The 19,890-nt window shown below is 41.2% G+C and overlaps 2 protein-coding genes across 2 annotated transcripts; one reads left to right on the top strand and one right to left on the bottom strand.

Annotated features, from left to right (window-relative positions):
- Positions 1-405: 405 nt before the first annotated feature.
- Positions 406-13,245, bottom strand: ENTPD7 (ectonucleoside triphosphate diphosphohydrolase 7). Its single transcript, XM_070945622.1, has 12 exons — positions 12,974-13,245; positions 10,995-11,174; positions 9,065-9,270; positions 7,739-7,889; positions 6,555-6,658; positions 6,158-6,214; positions 5,406-5,554; positions 5,154-5,320; positions 3,688-4,012; positions 3,520-3,605; positions 3,201-3,362; positions 406-2,462 (listed from the first exon to the last, which is right to left on the bottom strand). Exons 1-12 carry the CDS (start codon positions 12,979-12,981, stop codon positions 2,234-2,236), a joined length of 1,824 nt encoding a protein of 607 aa, XP_070801723.1. The 5' UTR covers positions 12,982-13,245; the 3' UTR covers positions 406-2,233.
- A 786-nt stretch (positions 13,246-14,031) lies between these two features.
- SLC25A28 (solute carrier family 25 member 28) lies at positions 14,032-18,703 on the top strand. The gene is made up of 4 exons (XM_070945917.1): positions 14,032-14,380; positions 15,099-15,327; positions 16,870-16,926; positions 17,794-18,703. Exons 1-4 carry the CDS (start codon positions 14,090-14,092, stop codon positions 18,309-18,311), a joined length of 1,095 nt encoding a protein of 364 aa, XP_070802018.1. The 5' UTR covers positions 14,032-14,089; the 3' UTR covers positions 18,312-18,703.
- The last annotated feature ends 1,187 nt before the right edge of the window (positions 18,704-19,890 follow it).

The following is a 19,890-nucleotide window of genomic DNA, read 5'->3' on the forward strand; positions in this document are numbered from 1 at the left end:
AATGCAAGCCATGCAGGAGTTTATTCTGTACAAGCATTCAAACTTTTAAAATATACTGCTCAAAAAAATAAAGGGATCACAAGCAGAAGACATCTGAGATCTGAATGAATGAAATAGCCTTATTAAATACTTTGTTCTTTACATTCAGTAGTTTATACACTGCTCAAACAACTAAAGGGAACACAAAACTACTGTATGTAACGAACAAAGTATTTAATAAGGCTATTTCATTCATTCAGATCTTGGATGTCTTCTGCCTGTGTTCCCTTTATTTTTTTGAGCAGTGTATATATATTTTTTCCTTTAGATCTTTAACTAAGTAGAAAGGCACATGAGGAATAATGGCTTGTGTAACCCCTTGGGCTATAGAAAAGTAACATCAAAGATGGTTTCAAGAAACTCTGATTACATAGTTCAGTGTAATTTATTGCTACACTTCACTGGATTTCAAGTATTCAAACAAATACATTACGAAATGTAGCCCACCGTTGATTTAGACAGTCATTGTTGAAATAAGTTCAGTTATCCAGAATGGTTTGTATTTCAAGATAGTTTTCTGCTATACAGGTAGTCCTCGAGGTACGACCCTAATGGAACCTGCCCATTAGGGTTATAAGTCAAAAAATTCTTCAAATGAATTAGACTTAATTTTACAAATTTTTAAAATCAAATTTGTTAATTGAATCAAATGGGTTGTTAAATGAACAAAATCTGACAATTTCCTCTGTTAATTAATCACTGCCATCGTTAACTGAACTGAGAGGCTTTCTCTGCTGCTGCCAGCCGCCCATCAGCTGTTTCCGGTGCAGCCTTCAGCTCAGGAACTAAATTGCCTCCAAGCAGGCTCCCAGAGCTCTCCGCTTGCAGTTGCTTTTTAAAGACAGCTCAAGCATCTTCAGGCAGCGGGGTGGGGTGTAACAGAACTCTCAGCTTAAGTTGCTTTAAAATAAAAAATCACTTGCCCCTGCTAAACTCAAGCCTATCCAGACAGGCAAGGACTTTTTAAAAAAATGCTAGTCAATTCAAGCCTCTCTAGGCAGCCAGCCAAATTGGGGTGGGGGGGAATTTCTGATAAATGCCTATTCAGTCTCTTCTGAAAAAGTCTCCAGTGATGGGGCACTCACAAAATCTGGAGGCAATTTAAATTTAAAACCTCTTTTTAAAAAATGCTGCCTCTGATCAGCACAAGCCTCCCCAGGTAACATCAAAAAAACAAAACAAACTTGGCACTAGTTGCAAAATCACTGGATCTTGTTTGGCCATATGACCGCGGGGGGGGGGGGGGGGGGCGGGAACCTGCCAGCTTCAGGAAATTTCATGTTGTAACCCAGAACGGCAAAGGAAAGTTACAGTTTAAAATGGCCATCACTGCAGTAGTGACTGAATCCAAGTCACATGGCTACAGAGACTTCTTTTTGATCGCAGTTTTGAATTTCTAATGTAAGTACCTTACCTGAATAAATTTCTTCTGATGAAAATTCACTAAATGCATGGTCGTACCTGGGGGATTACCTGTACTAGAAATAGATGAAATGTCCAAGGAAGGAGCATCCCCAATGAGCCATCCTTCATCATGTATGTAATAGAGAATCTGACAGAATCCCCATGCTTTCTTTGTGCAAAATTCAATTCCTCGAAAACCACAAGTGGAAAAAGAAGGCAGAATGTAGCAGCCAATTGTAGCTTCTTTTTCTTCTGGTTTTAAAGGAGTGTTTTTTTGTCCAATGGATCCTACATTTTTTGTCCAATGGATCCTACATGAGTCCTCTCTCAGCCACTGGTACAACAAGACGCTTCTATTCAAATCAGAGGGCAAGCACCAGTATGAGCTCTTCACTTTCCTTTGCAGAAGATCCCTCAGAAAAGCTGCTTGGTCCTGCAAATATCCTGTGGCAAGTTCTCCCACCCACCTTTTCCTGAGCAGATAGTTTTCTTTGGTTATTTGCATTGATACTGTTTCAATTCCAACAGGGATGGAAGTGAACCTTTGGTCCTTGCCCTGTAACACCTGCAACATGATTGTCCTATCCCAGTTAGGAACTTCAGGTACAATCTGATGTCCCCTGGCAGCCATGGCCCTTGGGGTAGAATAATATTGAGCAGCCACTCTGAGACTAACAAGGAGTGTTACAGTATTTTGGACTGGGGGGAAAAAGGGAATCACAGCTTTTGGCCCATTAAAAACCAGGAAACACTGGACAGTCACCGCAACAGTCCTAACAGCATTCTTTTGTCAGGAGCCTTCTTTCTGAGCTGGCAGTGGTACAACTTCTTCTAGCCACAGCAGATCAAGGGGTGCTGACTGCAATGGCTGATGGTGGATACGGCGCAGACGGAGGAGGTAGAGCCCAATTGCAAACGTCACCACAAGAATACACCCAAAAAACAGATAATGATTGTAGACAAAGGAAAGATGGAACCAAGAGCTATGTGACTGATGGAAGCTCTCCCGTTGGATGTCCCTGAAACAGAACAGAAATTGGCTACTGTTATACTTCTTGTATATCACATTCTCCCTAGTGCTTAGAGTGTTATATGTAAACCCTGCCCCCCCCTCCAATTTTATCATTTCAATAGTCTTGAGAGAGGTTAGGAAGCAACTGGCCCAAAGTCTTCTCATATGGTTTATAATTAAATAGGGATTTACAACTGATCTTAATAGTTTCTTTAATCATACATTATCCTGTACCTGCTAATGTGTGATAATGTTTAATGGAAATTTTGACACTATTTACTTATAGTGTCTTTTATTTTACGAGAGGCGCAAGGACTGTGACATAGAGCTCCAACTCATCTTTCTTGTGATAAGGCTACCTTTCTGGATACTTCCATATATTGTATCACCTGCCTTCCCAGAGGCGAGAACTCTTTAAGGACCAATTCTGTGGAAGAAGATTACACTCCTACCTAACCCCCACATCAGTTCATATACAGTATTCTAGTTTGACCTGAAAGTAAAGTCACAGGATTTTAGCTACCAAAAATTGAAGGTAAATAAACCTTCAAATGCATGAAGAAAATTTAAGTCCCAGATACCTAAAGATTTGGCTTGTGTTAGTTCAAATCTCACAAACAATTTATGAAAGAAAGGGAAATATCCCCTAAAACTCTTCTTCCAAAAGGCTGATGTTGGTGTTCCCAAGATGACTTGACTCCTAGAGAAAAACTCACAAAACTCAGGAAATAACATACTATAATACCTGAGAGGTAAAAAGCGGGTTTTATAAAGAATGGCTCCCAATGTCCATTGCACTTCTCGGTCATATAACAACTGCACTGTACGCAAGCTAGAGTAATCTTTGGGGAAATGGAATCCTTCATGTAGAACTTGGTGCATCCAAGCTGACTTGAAGCATTGATACCTGCAAACAGAACGTATCAGTTTCATTACAAAGATGCAGATCTGGGACTCCTCTTAGTAATTTCTAAGGCTCTTGTCCCAACACTGCAAACATAGGACTATAGATTTATAGTCTACCCCCAGTTCTTCTCCTGCAAGAGGTAAGAATGGCTCCTTACTTAACACGGTGGAGGTCTGCATGTGGTGAGTAAAGCTTGTCTTGGAATCTCTGTAGCAATACTGACCAGCTCAGGCTACAATAATCCTGGAGGGTAGTAAAGCAAAGGGAGATTAGTGTAAAAAATAAGAGACACACAGAAAATTATCAAGGCAAAAGTCGTACTCACTTGAGCAGCACGTGTGAATGTACTGCTTAGATAAGATCCTCCTAGACGCAGCACATCATCAGTGCAGTAATAGAATTCCGAGAACCCGTAGAATTCACTGTTCATAAAATCAATAGATGCCTGATAGGAATTACTCAAAGAACTTCCACTGCTGTTGTTTCCAGCCAATAGGGGGCGCAGTTGTTCTGCACAGCTCCTCCAATCACCTTGGCCCCTGACATGCATTGCCTGCCCACCTTTATCCACAACATCCTCTAGTCCCATTGGCAGGCACGGGTCTAAGACTGGCACTTCAGGATTCAAACCTATTTGTACACTGCGCAATCTATAACAAATGAATGAATAAATAAATATATCTGTAAAAATTAAGACAGCATTCCAAATTCATGGCACCAACCAGGTCAGAACACCAATTTTTCCCTTGCCCTCATTCAGGTACCCAGTTTACTTCCCAGATTTTCCCTAAAACAAATAAACACTCACGCACAAACACACACATCTTAATAACAGATACCTGAAACTTGAGACTACAATCAACAACGGCATATAAACTGACCTCCAGAGGCATGATTACCTGTGGCAGCAATAATACTATCTTCACAGCTTCCTTGCTATTCAGCACAACAGGACTGTTTTGGATTTTCATTAGTTTCATTGGTTTTTATACTTTTATACTCCCACTGGGAGTCACAATTTTAAGTTTAGTAGTACAGAAGCACATTGAATCAGTCAATCATTTTGACTTGTCTAAGACAGAAACAGTGAAGACCTAATCCTTAATTGCAGATTGAAGAGCAATATGGACTGTTTTTGGCATATTGCAAGTACATAACACATTACAGTACATAAACCGTATATTGTGATTTTTGTATTAAAAGACTTTCCTACAAACTTCCCTAGAAGATTGGATGGATTGCAGGGCACTTTTTAAAATGTAGCAAGATTTAGTCATGAAATCTTATAGATACATAATGTCTAAGAATGCCGAAAGAGCATTCTCAATTTATTTTTTCTACATCAAATACTCTGAATTCTTTTGCATCATTCCTGCAGTCTGATTCCGACTTTAATTTGGAATAATATAGCAGGAAAAGGGGGAATTGTTCAACAGGAAAACATAGGGCAGTAATATTTTTAAAAATCTTTAACTTTACAGACTTTACAGAGAAAGACAGAATAAGTCTTCTGATTAAGTATTGATTAAATATCCCCCATCCCAAACCACCTTTTTCTGTGTATATAATTATAATTGGATTCTGTGCAGTTTGCACAGAATCTCTTCATTGACGTCTTGTAGTTCCTCAACCCTATTTTGGGCCTTCCTTGGTATATGGGGAACAGAAAGTTCAATTGCTAATCCTAGGAAACCTTATGATAAATAATATCATAAGGTTTCCTAATAATTGTCCATAATAATAATTCCATAATAATTGTCTTGGAAATTCATTTCAACAGCACAAGGATACCTGTTGTGAGTGATGGTCTGATTCAGCACCAGTTCTTCATATCGTTGCCGAGCAAAGTTGCCTCCAAAGCCCAAGAAAGTATTGACATAGACTCGATACACATGTTTTGTGTGTTGCACATCACATCCCAAGTTGAAGTCTGCAAGCAAACTTTTGGCAGCTTCCTCCTAGAAGGAAAAGAAAAGTGGTAAAAAGCTAAACCTAGTTGAGTGCCCCCCCCCATTACAAACCCTCTCTAGTCAAGAGATGTACCTGCTGTGGGGAAGAAAAGGGGATTGAGTTTGGCACCTCATAGGCTATTTGCAGGGATGCACCTCCCATGTCGAGGATCCCAACTGTTCTTTTTCGGACCATAGGCTCTTCTTGACCTGACAGGGTCACAGAAATCAGTGCATCTTCCTCTGTAGCCCAGGTAGAAAGAGAAGAGAGGGAGAATAAATTATTAATTGTAGAAAAAAAGAAAACAGGGAAGAGAAAGGGGAAAGGAGTTTCTGCCTTTCACTTTATTTTTGTTTCTGTTCTATTGAGGAGACAAAAGGGAATAAATGAATAGGACAGCCAATTCTTTGCTCCTGCTAGGAATGAAGAAATGCATAGAATTCCCTCCTTCATGTGTCAATGAGAAAACAGCCATCCACTCATTGGGCCCCATATTTCAAGAGACCTTTCTCTAAATAACACCAAGTGGTGGCGCAGCAGACTAAAGCACTGTTAAGTAACACCAGCTGCCTGCAATTACTGTAAGTTCAAATCTCACCAGGCTCAAGGTTGACTCAGCCGTCCATCCTTTTGAGGTAGGTAAAATGAGGACCCGGTTTGTGGGGGCAATAAGCTAACTTTGTATAAAAAAGAACACCGCTTGGGGGGGGCGAAAGCCCTACTAAGCAGGTATATACAAAAGTATGAAAGCTATTGCTTAATGCATTGTAAGCCGCCCTGAGTCTCCGGAAAAGGGCAGCATATAAATCAAACCAATAAATAAACAATAAATAAATAAATCTCACCTTCCGCATGATCAAATCTACCTAGGACAAAGTTGATGCCTATCCAAGCATAGACACCTGGAAGAGAAAGAACACAAAATGCAACATCAGTCCCACCAAAGAAGCAGAGCAGCTTTGGTGCTTAAACACTATTTCTGCACGGGTTAAAAAAAGGAAGCCCCTTATAGGGGCAGGTACATCCAACAACAGGTGGAGCAGCATGCTGACCTCCACTATCCATAAACCCCTAAAACAAGGCAAGTCACAGAACAGCTCACATTGGGCCAGAAAACAATTCACCAAGACCAAATTCACCCATCAATTCCAGCCAAATCTGGTTTCACTACATACATACACTTTCAGTCTGTCTTTGATATTGCATCACTGAAACATGAAGAGATTAAACTCGGATCCGTACCTTCTTGTTTCCCTGAAATCACTTCTGCCTGAGATTCTGAGAAGAGGAAGTCATATTCCAAGGGTATGTCCTTCACCAAGTCCCCCAGGATGGCCTCCTGCTGCCTGCAAAGATCCATAAGCAAATGAGGAATATTTCCTCCTACCCTATTTACCCATCCTGCTCTGTTTACCTTTCCAGAGATTATAGCAGTCTCCCCCATCAATTTGAAAACCTGTCTCTTTACTCCTTGGTGCAAGAATTGAATCTTTTTCTATTGGAACAGTTTTCAGTTCTAAGTTTGCAAACCTTTGAGCTTTAATATAGAGCTACAAAGAAGGTCAGGGTAGCAATCAGTGATATGTTTCACTTACCTTTGCTACCGGTTTGCTTGTGCGCGCACCACTTCTGCATATACGCAGAAGCTTCTGCACATACGCGAGCATATTTGATGACCTTCAGGCGGGTGGGCAGAGCCTCCCGCCGCCACTACCGGTTTGCCCAAACTGGGGCAAACCGGTAGCAACCCACCACTGGTAGTGATGGAAATGGAGTTCCACTAACTATATCTAAATGAAGAAAACAGAGTTGCTTTACAGTGAGCAAAATTGGGAAATTGGAAAAAAAGGAATAGCTAAAATAAGAGCCTTGGTGGTGCAGCAGACTAAAGTGCTGTTAAGTAGCACTTAGCTGCCAGCTGCCTGCAATTACTGCGAGTTCAAATCTCACCAGGCTCAAGGTTGACTCAGCCTTCCATCCTTCTGAGGTAGGTAAAATGAGGACCCGGATTGTGGGGGCAATAAGCTGATTTTGTATAAAAAAGAACACCTCTTAGGGGGGGCCGAAAGCCCTACTAAGCAGGTATATACAAAAGTATGAAGGCTATTGCTTAACTCATTGTAAGCCGCCCTGAGTCTCCGGAGAAGGGCGGCATATAAATCGAACAAATAAATAAATAAATAAATAAATAAATAAATAAATAAATAAATAAATAAATAAATAAATAAATAAATAAATAAATAAATAAATAAATAAATAAATAAATAAATAAATAAATAATAAAACCCTACAGAAAATTTGCCATACAAGAGTTCTGCACTTTGAGAAATCTTCCCTATTCACTCCCTGTCTAACAACCCAGTACTTCCTGCTTTTAAGTCCCCAAAAGGCCAGGATCAAGTCTAAGAAAGTTGTTGATCACTTACTTGTCAGGCAACAGCCTCATGCCTGCTGTACACATAATGTAGAGTGGTGTCTCTTTGTGCTTGACTTTGGGTACATAGGCAGCAGCAAAGGTGAGCAGTGGCTTCATATATTCATTAGCCTTCTCTGGAGTTTTTGCCAGTGTAGAGATCCCTATTCAAGAAAAGAACTGTCTCTTTAGTTTCCTTTACCTAGACCAAATAACTAAGACATACCAGATGGCTTTATAACACAAGTTTAGATAACAGAATTTTTTAATACCACACTTACAAGTATGAACAAATCTTAAAAAATATTTTTTGCGCCCTAATAATGGAAATATATATATTTTATATATCCAAACCCTTTTAAAATGTATAAATTTGCAGGTGATAAAAAAATTATCCATTTAAACTACGGGTATTAACATATCTGGTCTAACAAAACTGCTATTTTTATTCCATTCTGTTCCCTTTCATTTGATTAAAAATATAAACTTTATTTTTTCAATGTTAGTTAAAAAAAGCCTTAAATAATACGAGGTTGTTATATTTATATTTGTATATATCTTAATGAGGATGGGCTCTCCAAATTTCAACTTAAACACATTTTTTATTAAACCATATAAATTAACAAATATTAATGTAAATTATAAAGCTTTAAAATAGCTTTTTAAAAATGCAATCTTTTAAGCATATTAATTTACTGTACAATTTACTCAAGAAATATTTAAGACATGGAAGCTGTATGTGGATCTTTTAGCACTGAATAAATGCCTTCTCACTCTTACACCAGTTTATCTCTATTTTTTAAAAAGCAATGAAACAATATATTGGCTGAGAAGAAAAAAAAAGACCATATTTATATCATATAATAGGTACATTTTATTCCATTATCTAAAGTTGAAATTCAAATTAGTTTAATTAAATTGATTAAAATGGACAAGTATTTTGAAAACAGAAGTTTTTATCCAACTTTTATCTAGTGTGTGTGTAATTAACATATATAATTTATAATACTAATTATTATGAAATGGGCTGAAACTGATGGCAAGATGGAGCTGCAGATTTGTTCATACTTTAAGAGAGTGTGGTATTATGCTAATAATATTCTTGCTCTGAATAATGTTTACACTGCATTGAATAGAATTTGTGAAACATTTTAGTTTGTACAGGTGTTAGAATTAAAAAAAAAACAGATTAAAAAATGACTAGCTAAGGTCACATCAACATTATCTCTTGCCAAAGTACAGATGTACACCAGCACATCAAGGACAACTATGGGATCTGCCACCTGCTTTTCATGGAGGTCTGCCTACTGTAACAGAAAGTAATTAGAACATTCCAAACCTGGTTTGATCTTCTTGACCACAGGTTCACTGCTGTGATCTCGCATTTGCCGGATGTCAAGTAAGTGATGAGGATTCCCATTGTGTGGTGGCCAATAATACACAAAGACCCGGGACCCACTGCTCCCACAGTCAACAACCACCCCATAACTCAGAGCTGGATCCTTTGTGTCTGTTGCCTCCAAGGCACGATAACGTGCTAAATACCTGCAAGTGGAAAAGTGATTTAGCATTGTGTGAAAATATGTAAGAGTAAATTTGCAGCACAGAAATCAAGCTGACTTTTCATAGAATATTTTTCTATGGTTCTAATCATCCCCAAAAGACAGTTATTCTAGTATTGGAGCACTCTTAGCTGTAAGAGGACCACCTATCTATCTGAACAATGCAGCTAAGAAAGCCCACTTCATGACTGCATTTGTTAGCAAGCTGTTCCTTTAGAGGTAGTGCTTAATCCCAAGAGACTACACTGGGATTTAATGGAATCATAATGAACAAACAGCAGCTCCATCTTGCTAAGGTTCCGTTTCAGCCTATTTTATTCCAACCGGACCCTATGAGCTCCCAGGCACAGGAACAAAATTGTCCTCCTTTCATGAAGAATTTCCAGTGGATATCTTGGGCTCTTAATGCTGATTTTCTTTCCATTGTTCTATTAATTTAAGGGCCAATGCAACCATTTTCTCTCCCCCCCCCCAAAAAAAGCAGCATTATTATAACAGGATCAATTTTACTAGTGAGAAAATACAAGCTAAATTTGGTCCAGGCAGCTCCTTTTTCACCACCTGGGGGAGAACGAATGCTAACTTCAATCAATAAGAGAATGTGGATTGGGGGGGGGGGCACTACAATATCTTCTGACTTGTTTTAGATTTCAATCAGTGTTTAAAATAAAGTTAAAATCTTTCTGCTAAGATTAAAGAAAAAGCAGGTAGAAAGATTTTATATGACACAAATTGTGATCACTTTCTTCCCTTGATAATTTGTACAAGAAATCAGTCTCTATTCTCTAAATAGAGAAATTTAGAATTTATATTGTGCATACATAATATCTTCAGAATTTGGTTACAAGCATCCAGTGTCTTCTATGTCCAATATAATAACTAATTGTTTTACTGGACAATTTGTGCTCCATTAGAGCAATATTGTTCTCTGGGGTTTTTTTCTTTCTAAAATTCCTTTTACAATGTATTTTGATGATCAACTAATTTGTACATGGAGACAATGAATCTTGATTGGCCCATCTTCTTTTCTCTCCAACAGGGTTTATACTGAGATCTAATTAGATTGTAGTCCTAAGCATACCTATTAAGAAGTAAATTGCATTGACTGCAACTGGACTTATTTCTGCATAAATATAAAAATGCTATCCACAATGAATAGAGATCTTGTATAACAAATAAATCAATGTGATTTGGATTTTAAAACCATAAGATTTCTCTCTTAAGACATGGATTTTTTTTTCTGTTGAGAACTATATTTTCTCAGCTGTAATCTGTTGGGAATAATTTGCCAATGACAAGAAGGGATGAAGGGAATAATGGTCAAACTCCCATTCTTCTGACTACCATCCCTTTTTTTTTCTTTCTCTGTTCTGTAAGTGGCTGGAGAAGAAACTGATCATTTTTAATTGTTTTAATTTTTTTAGTGTTTTAATGGTTATTGTTTTTATTGTTTTAAAATGTTTTTGAGATTTTAATTGTAGTGTATGATTTTGAATTGTGAGCCGCCCAGAGTTGTTTGCTGAGATGGGCAGCTATAGAAACCAAATAATTTTTTTTACACATCAACACATTTGGCTTGCAGACAACTTTTGGAAGCTGTCCCGATTGCAGCTTCCAGCCCCTCCACCCCCACCCCTGCTATTCTGGAAAGCATTCTTTGTTTTAACTTAGCAGGTCTCATTTCAACCCAATGCTCCACTTACCTACCTTTCAAACTGCCTATCCCGAGAATCAGTTTTCCAGTGCCACAGATTTTTAATTGCCACAATCAGTAGAAGAAAGACTGCAAATAACAGGAGTACCAGGGCGAAACGCTGACGGAGACAAAGGCTCACTGAAGGCACAGTGAAGTGCCAAGATGCTGGACACAGGCAGGAAAAACTGATCCTGGAAAAAGAAAAAGCAGTTTTTTCAAAGACTGTCTCAACCACTGTTGCTTATAAGTACAATGATTATAGCAATATTTCTCAAATTTGTTTAGGATGTTTAAGATGTGTGGACTTCAACTCCCAGAATTCCCCAGTGAGCTATCTGGAGTTCTGGAAGTTGAAGTCCACATGCCAAGGTTGAAAAACACTGGACTATAATATTAAAAAGCTAAGTGTAGATGTTTCTAATATCCACAAAAAATCAATTTGGCTCAAAGCTATAAGGAGGAAATCTTCCAATAGGGTTGGGAGACAACATATAATGTAACTGGGCTTGACATGAGCTTCACAGATAAATAAGAACATTAAAGTCTTAAAGAATATTAAAGTCTTAAAAACATTAAAAAACATTAAAGTGTTCTTTAATAAAGAACATTAAAGAACACAGATAAAAACGAACATTAAAGCTGGTTCCTTTATGCCATCAACAGCTCTGAGAAGCTTCTTCACCCATTGCCCAGAAATCTCATGACACCAGTTCTTCCACACGACAGAAGCAGAAGAAAACAAAAACAGGACCACTTTCTGATATCTTTGGAGGATCATTAGCAGGGATTGGACCCTCCCTAACTGCCATCAAAGACTATGGATGCCATTCAGACTATGGCAGAAGGAAAGAAGGGATTAAAATATTTATAATTGGTACCGGAACATTCTTTCTTCATCATTGCTTTCATTGGAAGCAAGAGGACAGAGGAGGATTGTACTTATTAGAAAAAAATCAAACCTGTCAGCTGAAATATGGGATATCAATCCTTTGAATAAATGACCAAGACTTTAAAGCTTCTATCTATACCACAACCCACTGCAATTCCTCCTCTTGTATTGTACTGAGACTTACCCCTATTGCATATAACTGTAATGAGTGACTGACACCTGCCTCCCTCAGCCCATTTTTCTCCAGTGGACTGGACAGCAACTTTCAGAATTCCCACCAGCAGACAGATAATCATTTTGTCATGATATAGCTATGTAATGCTGCATTTATTTATTTATTTATTTATTTGTTCGATTTATATGCCGCTCTTCTCCGGAGACTCAGGGAGGCTTACAATGTGTTAAGCAATAGCCGTCATACTTTTGTATATACCTGCCTAGTAGGGCTTTTGCCCCCCCCCAAGCGGTGTTTTATATATATATATTTATATATATACACACACACACACACACACACACAAAGTCAGCTAATTGCCCCCACAATCGGGGTCCTCATTTTACCTACCTCGGAAGGATGGAAGACTGAATCAAACTTGAGCCTGGTGAGATTTGAACTCACAGTAATTGCAGGCAGCTGGCAGCTAAGTGCTAGTTAACAGCACTTTAGTCCACTGCACTACCAAGGCATTATAAATAGCATTATAGCATATCTCTTCCCTTTTCTCCGGGAAGTCTCGACCTACCTTTCGGAACAGAACAGCAAAGGAGGAAACTTGTCTCCCACTTTCCCCACCCACAGGAATCATACAGTCACCTTCTCCGACTGGCAGGCAAGGAGTGTGATCTTTGAACCCTCCTGGATGCCAACCGGACTGTGCTGGGCCGGTTTATAAGAGCGAGGAGGGTGGGAAAAGAAGCATATATTTCCCCTGAAACTTGGGGCATAAGATTATTTCCCCCTCTAACCTACAGCAGCCGTTTTTCCCCCCCTTAAACAGGCTCAACCAACCGTTCTCATGCCGTCTGGGGAGGATGCAGACCTTGAATGGGGAAAGAAGGAAGGAAGGCATGTTAACAGACTTCGCTTTCCCGTCACCTCACCTGGCCATATGGTCCCCCCCGCTGTCCAGAGTCTGTCAGCGTCCTCTAACGGTCTCCAGAAGGGAGTCGCATCTCTTGCCTTTCCGCCACAGGATCCCGGAGCTTTTACAGGAGAAAGTCGAGGAGGATGTGAGCCCCCTCAGACCCCGACTCCCCTCTTCCACTACGGCCACGAAGTACCTTATCTTCGCGCCTCCGAATTGGAGGGTCCCGGATCTCCCTCTTCAACGGAGGGACTTACAGCTGCCGCTCTTTCCTCCGTCCAGAACCTGCCGGGGCTCACTTTCCAGCCACGTCCTCAGGACGAGGGAGCTCGGAAGAGGCGGCCAATGGGGACGAGGCTGCGGTTGACGTAGCGGGCCCAAGGCGGCCGCTTTGAGCAGTTCGGCAGTCACGGCCCCGCCTCCTGACCTTCTTACCCAATCAGCTCGCAAACTTTCAGTTGCCGAGACACAATCCCGAAGCGTCGTTAAGCAACCTCAGTTTCGGGAACGTCACTGGCCAATGCAGGGGCCGGTCTCGGCTGAGGGCGGGCGTTCCAGTTTCATGAGCTGACGTCACGAGAAGGTTGCCCAATTCGGAGGCCTAAAGGAGACTCTTTCGAAAGTTCGGCTCGATCGGCTTCGCTGTCAGCCGAAATTTGAGAAGCTGGCGACCCCGTGGAATCCCCGATGAGCCCGCGCTCGGCAGCCCCCCCCCCGGCGAGCCACAGGGACACACGCTACCCACGGCAGCGTCATCTTTAAAGTCAAACCAACCAGCTTCTCCAAACAAACCACACGCGCCATAAAAGCGGCCATCCCTTCTTACCAGGCTGACTTCCAGCCTGACAGGCAGCGTAGCCAATGACTGTCCCCTTTTCCGACGTAGAAGCGCGTTCGGCGGAAAGGTGCCCAATGGAGTGAGGATAGAACAAAAGGTCAAAGGGGCATCGCCGAATACCTTTTTTTGATAGGCGGGGCTCAAGGCCGGCCTTTGCCAACCGACCAATGCGCGTCGGCCTAGGGCGGCGCGAACACGGACCGCGACCAATCCGCAGTGCCAGTAGGCGGGATGGACTGAGCGGGAGCCGCAGGACCGAGTGGGGTATCCCGTAACCGACTCGACGGAGGCGCCATGGAGCTGGGGGCAGGCGGCGCGGCGGGGCCCGGTCAGCGGGGCGCGGCGGCGCCGGGCCGCCTGCTCCTCTTGCTGCTGGGCGGGGATGGCGGGGGAGGGTCGGGTTGGGTGTGGCCGTGGCCCTCGGGGGGCGGCGGGGAGGGGGGGACAGGAACGGACACGGAAACCGGCCGGGAGCCGGACTACGAGGCCCTTCCCCGCGGCTCCGCCGCTTCCACCCACATGCTCGCAGGGGCTGTGGCTGGGGTGCTGGAGCACAGCGTTATGTACCCGGTGGACTGTGTCAAGGTGAGGAGAGGCGGCGAGCCGCGTCGGTGCCTCCGAGGGGCGGCTGGGCGGGCAGGGAACAGGGACGGGTGATGCCTTCGAGGAGGGCTGGAGAAAGATCGCGCAGGGCTCCTCACGGGGGTGCTCCATGAGGTCGGACATTGGCCGGTTGGGGGGAATCCTTCGGCTCCCTCCGAATTGCTCCAATAAGCGACAAGGAGGTTTGACAGAAGGTCAAAGCGATGCGCGTCTCGGGGTGGTTACTATGAATGAGGCCAAGAAGAAGAGGGAGCAACAAGTAATTGTGTGCCTTTTGCGGTTGGCGACGGAAGTGGCAATGGGCAGTCTTCTGAGTCCCGAACTTGAGATGACAGTTAAGAAGCATTGCCACCAGCGATTGAGAATTGGATCTATTCCTTCCATCTCAGACTAGTCCCTTTTTGCCGGAAAAACGGATTGGACTCAGCCATTGCATAGGAGATTTTAGGAGGGCGGGGTGGGGGGGAATTGTTTGGAAGTTTATTATACTTCCAGACACCTTTCAGGGAATCATACTGTCTGCAAAAAATCTCATGTAAGTAGGGAGAGAGAGCATACAGCAGAATTAAAGCAGAGACTCAAATGCTGAAGGTTTGTAAACGGGAAGTGGGTGGACAGAGTTTGGCTGGGAGAACTTATTTGAGTAAATCTCTAAACATATCTAACCTGCTCCCCCCTCCCCCCATCCCCGCACTGGCAGACAAGGATGCAAAGCCTGCAACCAGAACCTGCTGCTCGTTACCGGAATGTGCTGGAGGCTTTGTGGCGGATTGTCCGAACTGAAGGGATCTGGAGACCTATGCGTGGATTGAACATCACAGCTACAGGGGCTGGTCCTGCCCATGCCTTGTATTTCGCCTGCTACGAAAAATTGAAAAAGACACTTACCAACCTTATCCATGCTGGGGGCAATAGTCACGTGGCCAACGGTATTATCCCTTCCTGCCTCCTAACCCCATCCTGGGGTTCTAGTTGTACCAGTTGGGGCTCAGAGTGAGAGGATGCCAGATTTATTCTTATTATTCTGGCATTAGTACTGTCTGAACCCTCAAGGTTATGGACATTCTTTCATGATGCTGTATTCTGTTTGCAGCAAAACAGTATGTTAGCAGTATGTCTCTTTGAGCAATATATGGTCTGTAGGGATTTAGGGATAAAAATGGGCAAATAAGGTTTCTGGCATGTGTTTTTGTATCTTATGTGAGAAAGTGATGTGGTAGAAGAGTGACTGTGATTGCATATATTTCTGTTTTTTAAAACATGCATACTGATGTGCTTAAGATGCATATGCTTGTATTTGCCTCAATGCCTCTTTCTTTTAGCAACTTAATTGAATGGGGAGAATTCCAGGCTTGCTGTTACAGGTGCTGTTCCATTCATTTAGTCAAATCTGCTTCCTAAGAATAGTTTATTTCTAAAGCTTCTACTTAATCTCTGATTATCTGATTGTGGTATTTTATCTCTTAAAATCTAAGACATAACTCATCACCCCCTGCATCTTGTTGACATTTTAGGAGAAAGATAGTATAGATAGTCCTCAGCTTATGATTACAATTGGGACCAGAATTTCCATCTTAAGTTGTTGCAGTCATAAATCAATTCAGACCCAATTTTATGATCATTGTTATGATGGTCAGTGAATCACCATGGTTGTTGGTACATCTACAGTCATTAAGCAAACACCATGATCATAAGTGTGAACTCATTCTTTTGAATAGTTGTTTTTTGCTGCAAATTGGCAAAAAAGGTTACAAATACAGCTATCATGTGACTGTAGGATATAGGTTATAAAAGTAAGCTGGTTGCCAAATGCCTGAATTGCAATTTTGTGAACATGAAGGTGGTGCAATGGTTGTAAGTGCAAGGACAGACTTTTTCAGCACTGTCGTAATTTTTAAGCCACTAAATGAATGGTCAAAAGTTGAAGACTGTTTATAAGGATGTAAATAGTAGGTTTATGCAACATTTCAGATTCAGGATCCAAAAGATGCCGCAGAGGGAGGAGAAGTATGAAATTAGCATTTGCATGCAACATTGTAAAGTAGCTATATCTTTTCCTGAGTCCTATTCCTTCCTGCCCCTGCTTTCACTCTTTCTGAAACAGTTGTAGAAGATCAAAACTGAAATGCTGCACAGCTTACTAATAGTAGAATTATCTTAGCTTTTGTCTGCTTCATATTAATTACAAAGATCTTAACTAAAATGTTTAGAAGATATTCTGCTTCCTCTTTTTTTCTAGTTGTAAATGGATTTAATTTGGAGAAACATTGTATTAGAATCTTGGTTATTTCTGCTGTTCTTATTGAAAGTTAAGACTTAGTTCTGCATAAGCTACTTGTCCCTTGGAAGGAATGGCTTATGTCCCTATTTTCACATGTATAATATTGTGATGGCCTAATCTGGGATGTCATTAAGACCATCATGGGTCTCATCTCAACTTTTCTTCATATTTAACAGTCCTTGTCTTGCAGGTGCAGCAGGCTGTGTGGCAACGTTGCTTCACGATGCAGCCATGAATCCAGCGGAAGGTAATACTGTTTTTCCTGTCTGCTCCATCTTTCATGAAGATAATTATTTTTATTATCACCAGAAAATATTCACTTGTTTGTTAGAAGAAAGGGAGACAGAGCAATTATTTCTACAAATTTCATTTGAATGATGGATTGCATTGACTGGAATATGTTTGTTTGTTTGTTCAATTTCTGTGTCCGCCCATCTTCGTCAATGAAACTGCAATTTACAATTCAGAAAATATACTATGATTAAAAATAAAATAAAAACTTTTTTAAAAAATAAAAATAATAAAACCAGCAAAAAAAAAGCAGATTAAAAATCCAATTCAAGATATATAAGAACAAGGTATTGGCCAGTTAACAGGGCCCTTGGCACGTTCAGCACTCCAGACTCAGGGGCATAGCCAGGGTTTTAGGACCTTGTAAAAGGCTAGCAGGGTTGGGGCCTGTCTGATCTCTGAAGGGAAGATGTTCCATGGAACGGGCTGCTACAGGAAAAGCTTGCCTCAACCATATGGTCTTGCCTTATTATAAACATGAAAAAGTGAATGAAAATTATATTGTAACGTGGCTTCATGTTCCCTGCTTCATGTTTGGTTTTCTGTAAGAAAACCAAAACTCATTCTAGTGGTCCTAAATATTTTCCACAATCTAGAAAGGGGGGTCTGGGTCTGCTGATTTAATGCAATTGTATAAGGCTTGATAGATTGATAATATATTCCTGTACTGAGGTTTATGTGAGGACTGTATTGAATACTGAAGCATAAGAGTCCGGGTGAGTGTGTACACTGAATGCAGGTTATACTCCTTTATTCATTAGAGTTTTTTTCTTTCTTTCCCACATTTCAATATGGTTGGATTGCTGTTATCACCCATTTCCAGTGGTTAAACAAAGAATGCAGATGTACAATTCTCCATACCAACGAGTAACAGACTGTGTGCGTGCGGTGTGGTGCAATGAAGGGGCAGGAGCTTTCTACCGAAGCTATACCACTCAGCTGACCATGAACATCCCCTTTCAGGCTATCCATTTCATGGCATATGAATCCCTACAGGAGCACCTCAACCCCCACAGACAGTACAACCCTAGTTCCCACATGGTGGCAGGTGCCTGTGCAGGTGCCATTGCAGCTGCTGCCACCACACCTTTGGACGTTTGCAAAACATTGCTGAATACACAGGAAGCCTTGGCACTGAATACCAACATCAGTGGGCACATCACAGGTATGGCTCACGCATTCAGGACGGTGTACCGCGTGGGCGGGCTAACTGCGTATTTCCGTGGGGTTCAGGCACGTGTCATTTACCAGATGCCCTCCACAGCTATTGCATGGTCTGTGTATGAGTTCTTCAAGTACATCTTAACAAAGCGAAAGGAGGAACGGTTGTCCAGGAAGTGAATTGGCGTTATCGACTTGGCTGGTGCCAAACTCAGATGACAAGCAAGACTTTGGAATACTGATGCCGCCTCTTGCCTGCTGCTGCATTTTGCACAGCCCATTGTTCTCTCAATGGAAAGTATACAGCAAACAGCAACTTCACCTGCTTTTAGCTTATCATCTAACAAACATGCCCCAGGTGTTGGATATAAATAAAGACCAGGGTGGAATTACTGGAAATTGGGGTGATAGCCTGCATTTTCAGAAATGATTGCAGGTAAGAATTAGTAGAGGCAGAAGAAGTGTTAGCTAAGCTGTTGTCTATTAGCACTCACACAGACCTCATGCTCTTTGAGAAGGCTTTGATTGTTGTGGCCCTTGGCACTTCCAATAAAGTCTGCTTTATTGTCCTAGGCCTTGTCTCTTTCTTACCAGATGATTCTGAGCATTTCTTTATGGAAGAGGGTGGGGAACGTGCAGCTTTCCTGATGGTGTTAGATTCCAACATTGATTAGTCCCAGCAAACCCTTCCTTATAGATAGGATATTCATTACACTTTTATGAAGGAATTGTTTTGTCTTCTGATCTGAAAAGGTGGAAGATAAGTAAGATTCCCTTTCATAATGCTGAATGTTGTATGATGTACATTGAGATCCAAGAAAAGTCTGTTCTCTGTTGGATGCTACTCATAAAGCATTTGTGACTTTTCAACACTTAGCACAGTCTATTCAGCACTATTGCCAGTCCACTTAATCTCAGTATGTATGAGAATAGTGAAAAGAGACACTGCTTTAACTTGTGGTGTCCTTCAACTGACTTGTTAGGCGTTGTATTAAAATTACACTGTGAAAAAGTTATATAATACACATATGCATGGTAAAAATTGTTCACATGCATATACACAAGTCTGATACGACAAGAACAGATGGGTACCAAACTGCAATTGAAGAAGAGGTGCTCTTGTAGAACATGTTACTCCATTAACCCTTGCAAAATATGCTGCTCTGCATTAGCTTGTATTTGTAACAATAAAACCTTTTTCTGTCCACCAATGAAATATGAATTTAATAGAGGGGATAGTAGTTCTGTAATTGTTAACATTTAACATGGAGTGGCCTTGTAAGAACAAACTTAACTTCAAAGTTACAGAACTTTTGGAGGTGATAAATGCATTTGTCATTATAAGGAATTAATTGTGATTAGCTTTCCTTCTTCATCTCAAGGCTTAGAAACTGACATTTTACAATGGAGGGCTATATAGAGGCAATAAATATAGCAATGCAGTTAAGGCAGTGTTTTTAGTATGTTAATAGTTCTGTCAAAATGCAACATAAATCTTTGTATAGTATTGCTCTCTGTCTGCTTCAGATGAGTATATCCCAGCTTTACATTCCTAGCAGTGTATCAATAGCTGCAGGGAAAGGGACATTCCTGAGCCATAATTTGAACCAAAGTAGGAAGTAAAATATTTTCTCCTTGAAGTGTCCTTTTGTTCACGCGTAACTGCCTTGCTGTATCTTAATTTATCTTCTACTGACTTATCTTTTAGCCTTTGCTAGAAAGTCATGTCCTAGGAAATGTCACCACTTGGGAACACATG

Source organism: Pituophis catenifer, unplaced genomic scaffold, assembly GCF_029215685.1.
Source record: "Pituophis catenifer annectens isolate HBS135680 unplaced genomic scaffold, rPitCat1.0.hap2 SCAF_6, whole genome shotgun sequence".
Taxonomy (NCBI): Eukaryota; Metazoa; Chordata; class Lepidosauria; order Squamata; family Colubridae; genus Pituophis; species Pituophis catenifer.

Bases quoted from the DNA above. Each gene is read 5' to 3' on its own strand.
- ENTPD7 (XM_070945622.1), bottom strand. The intron at 4,013-5,153 runs GTATCCTTGTGC...CATTTGTTATAG, and splicing joins CAGACCATCACTCACAACAG to ATTGCGCAGTGTACAAATAG. The intron at 2,463-3,200 runs GTATTATAGTAT...GTTCTGTTTCAG, and splicing joins ACCCGCTTTTTACCTCTCAG to GGACATCCAACGGGAGAGCT.
- SLC25A28 (XM_070945917.1), top strand. From the start codon at position 14,090: ATGGAGCTGGGGGCAGGCGGCGCGGCGGGGCCCGGTCAGCGGGGCGCG. The intron at 14,381-15,098 runs GTGAGGAGAGGC...CCGCACTGGCAG, and splicing joins ACCCGGTGGACTGTGTCAAG to ACAAGGATGCAAAGCCTGCA. The intron at 15,328-16,869 runs GTATTATCCCTT...CTTGTCTTGCAG, and splicing joins CAATAGTCACGTGGCCAACG to GTGCAGCAGGCTGTGTGGCA.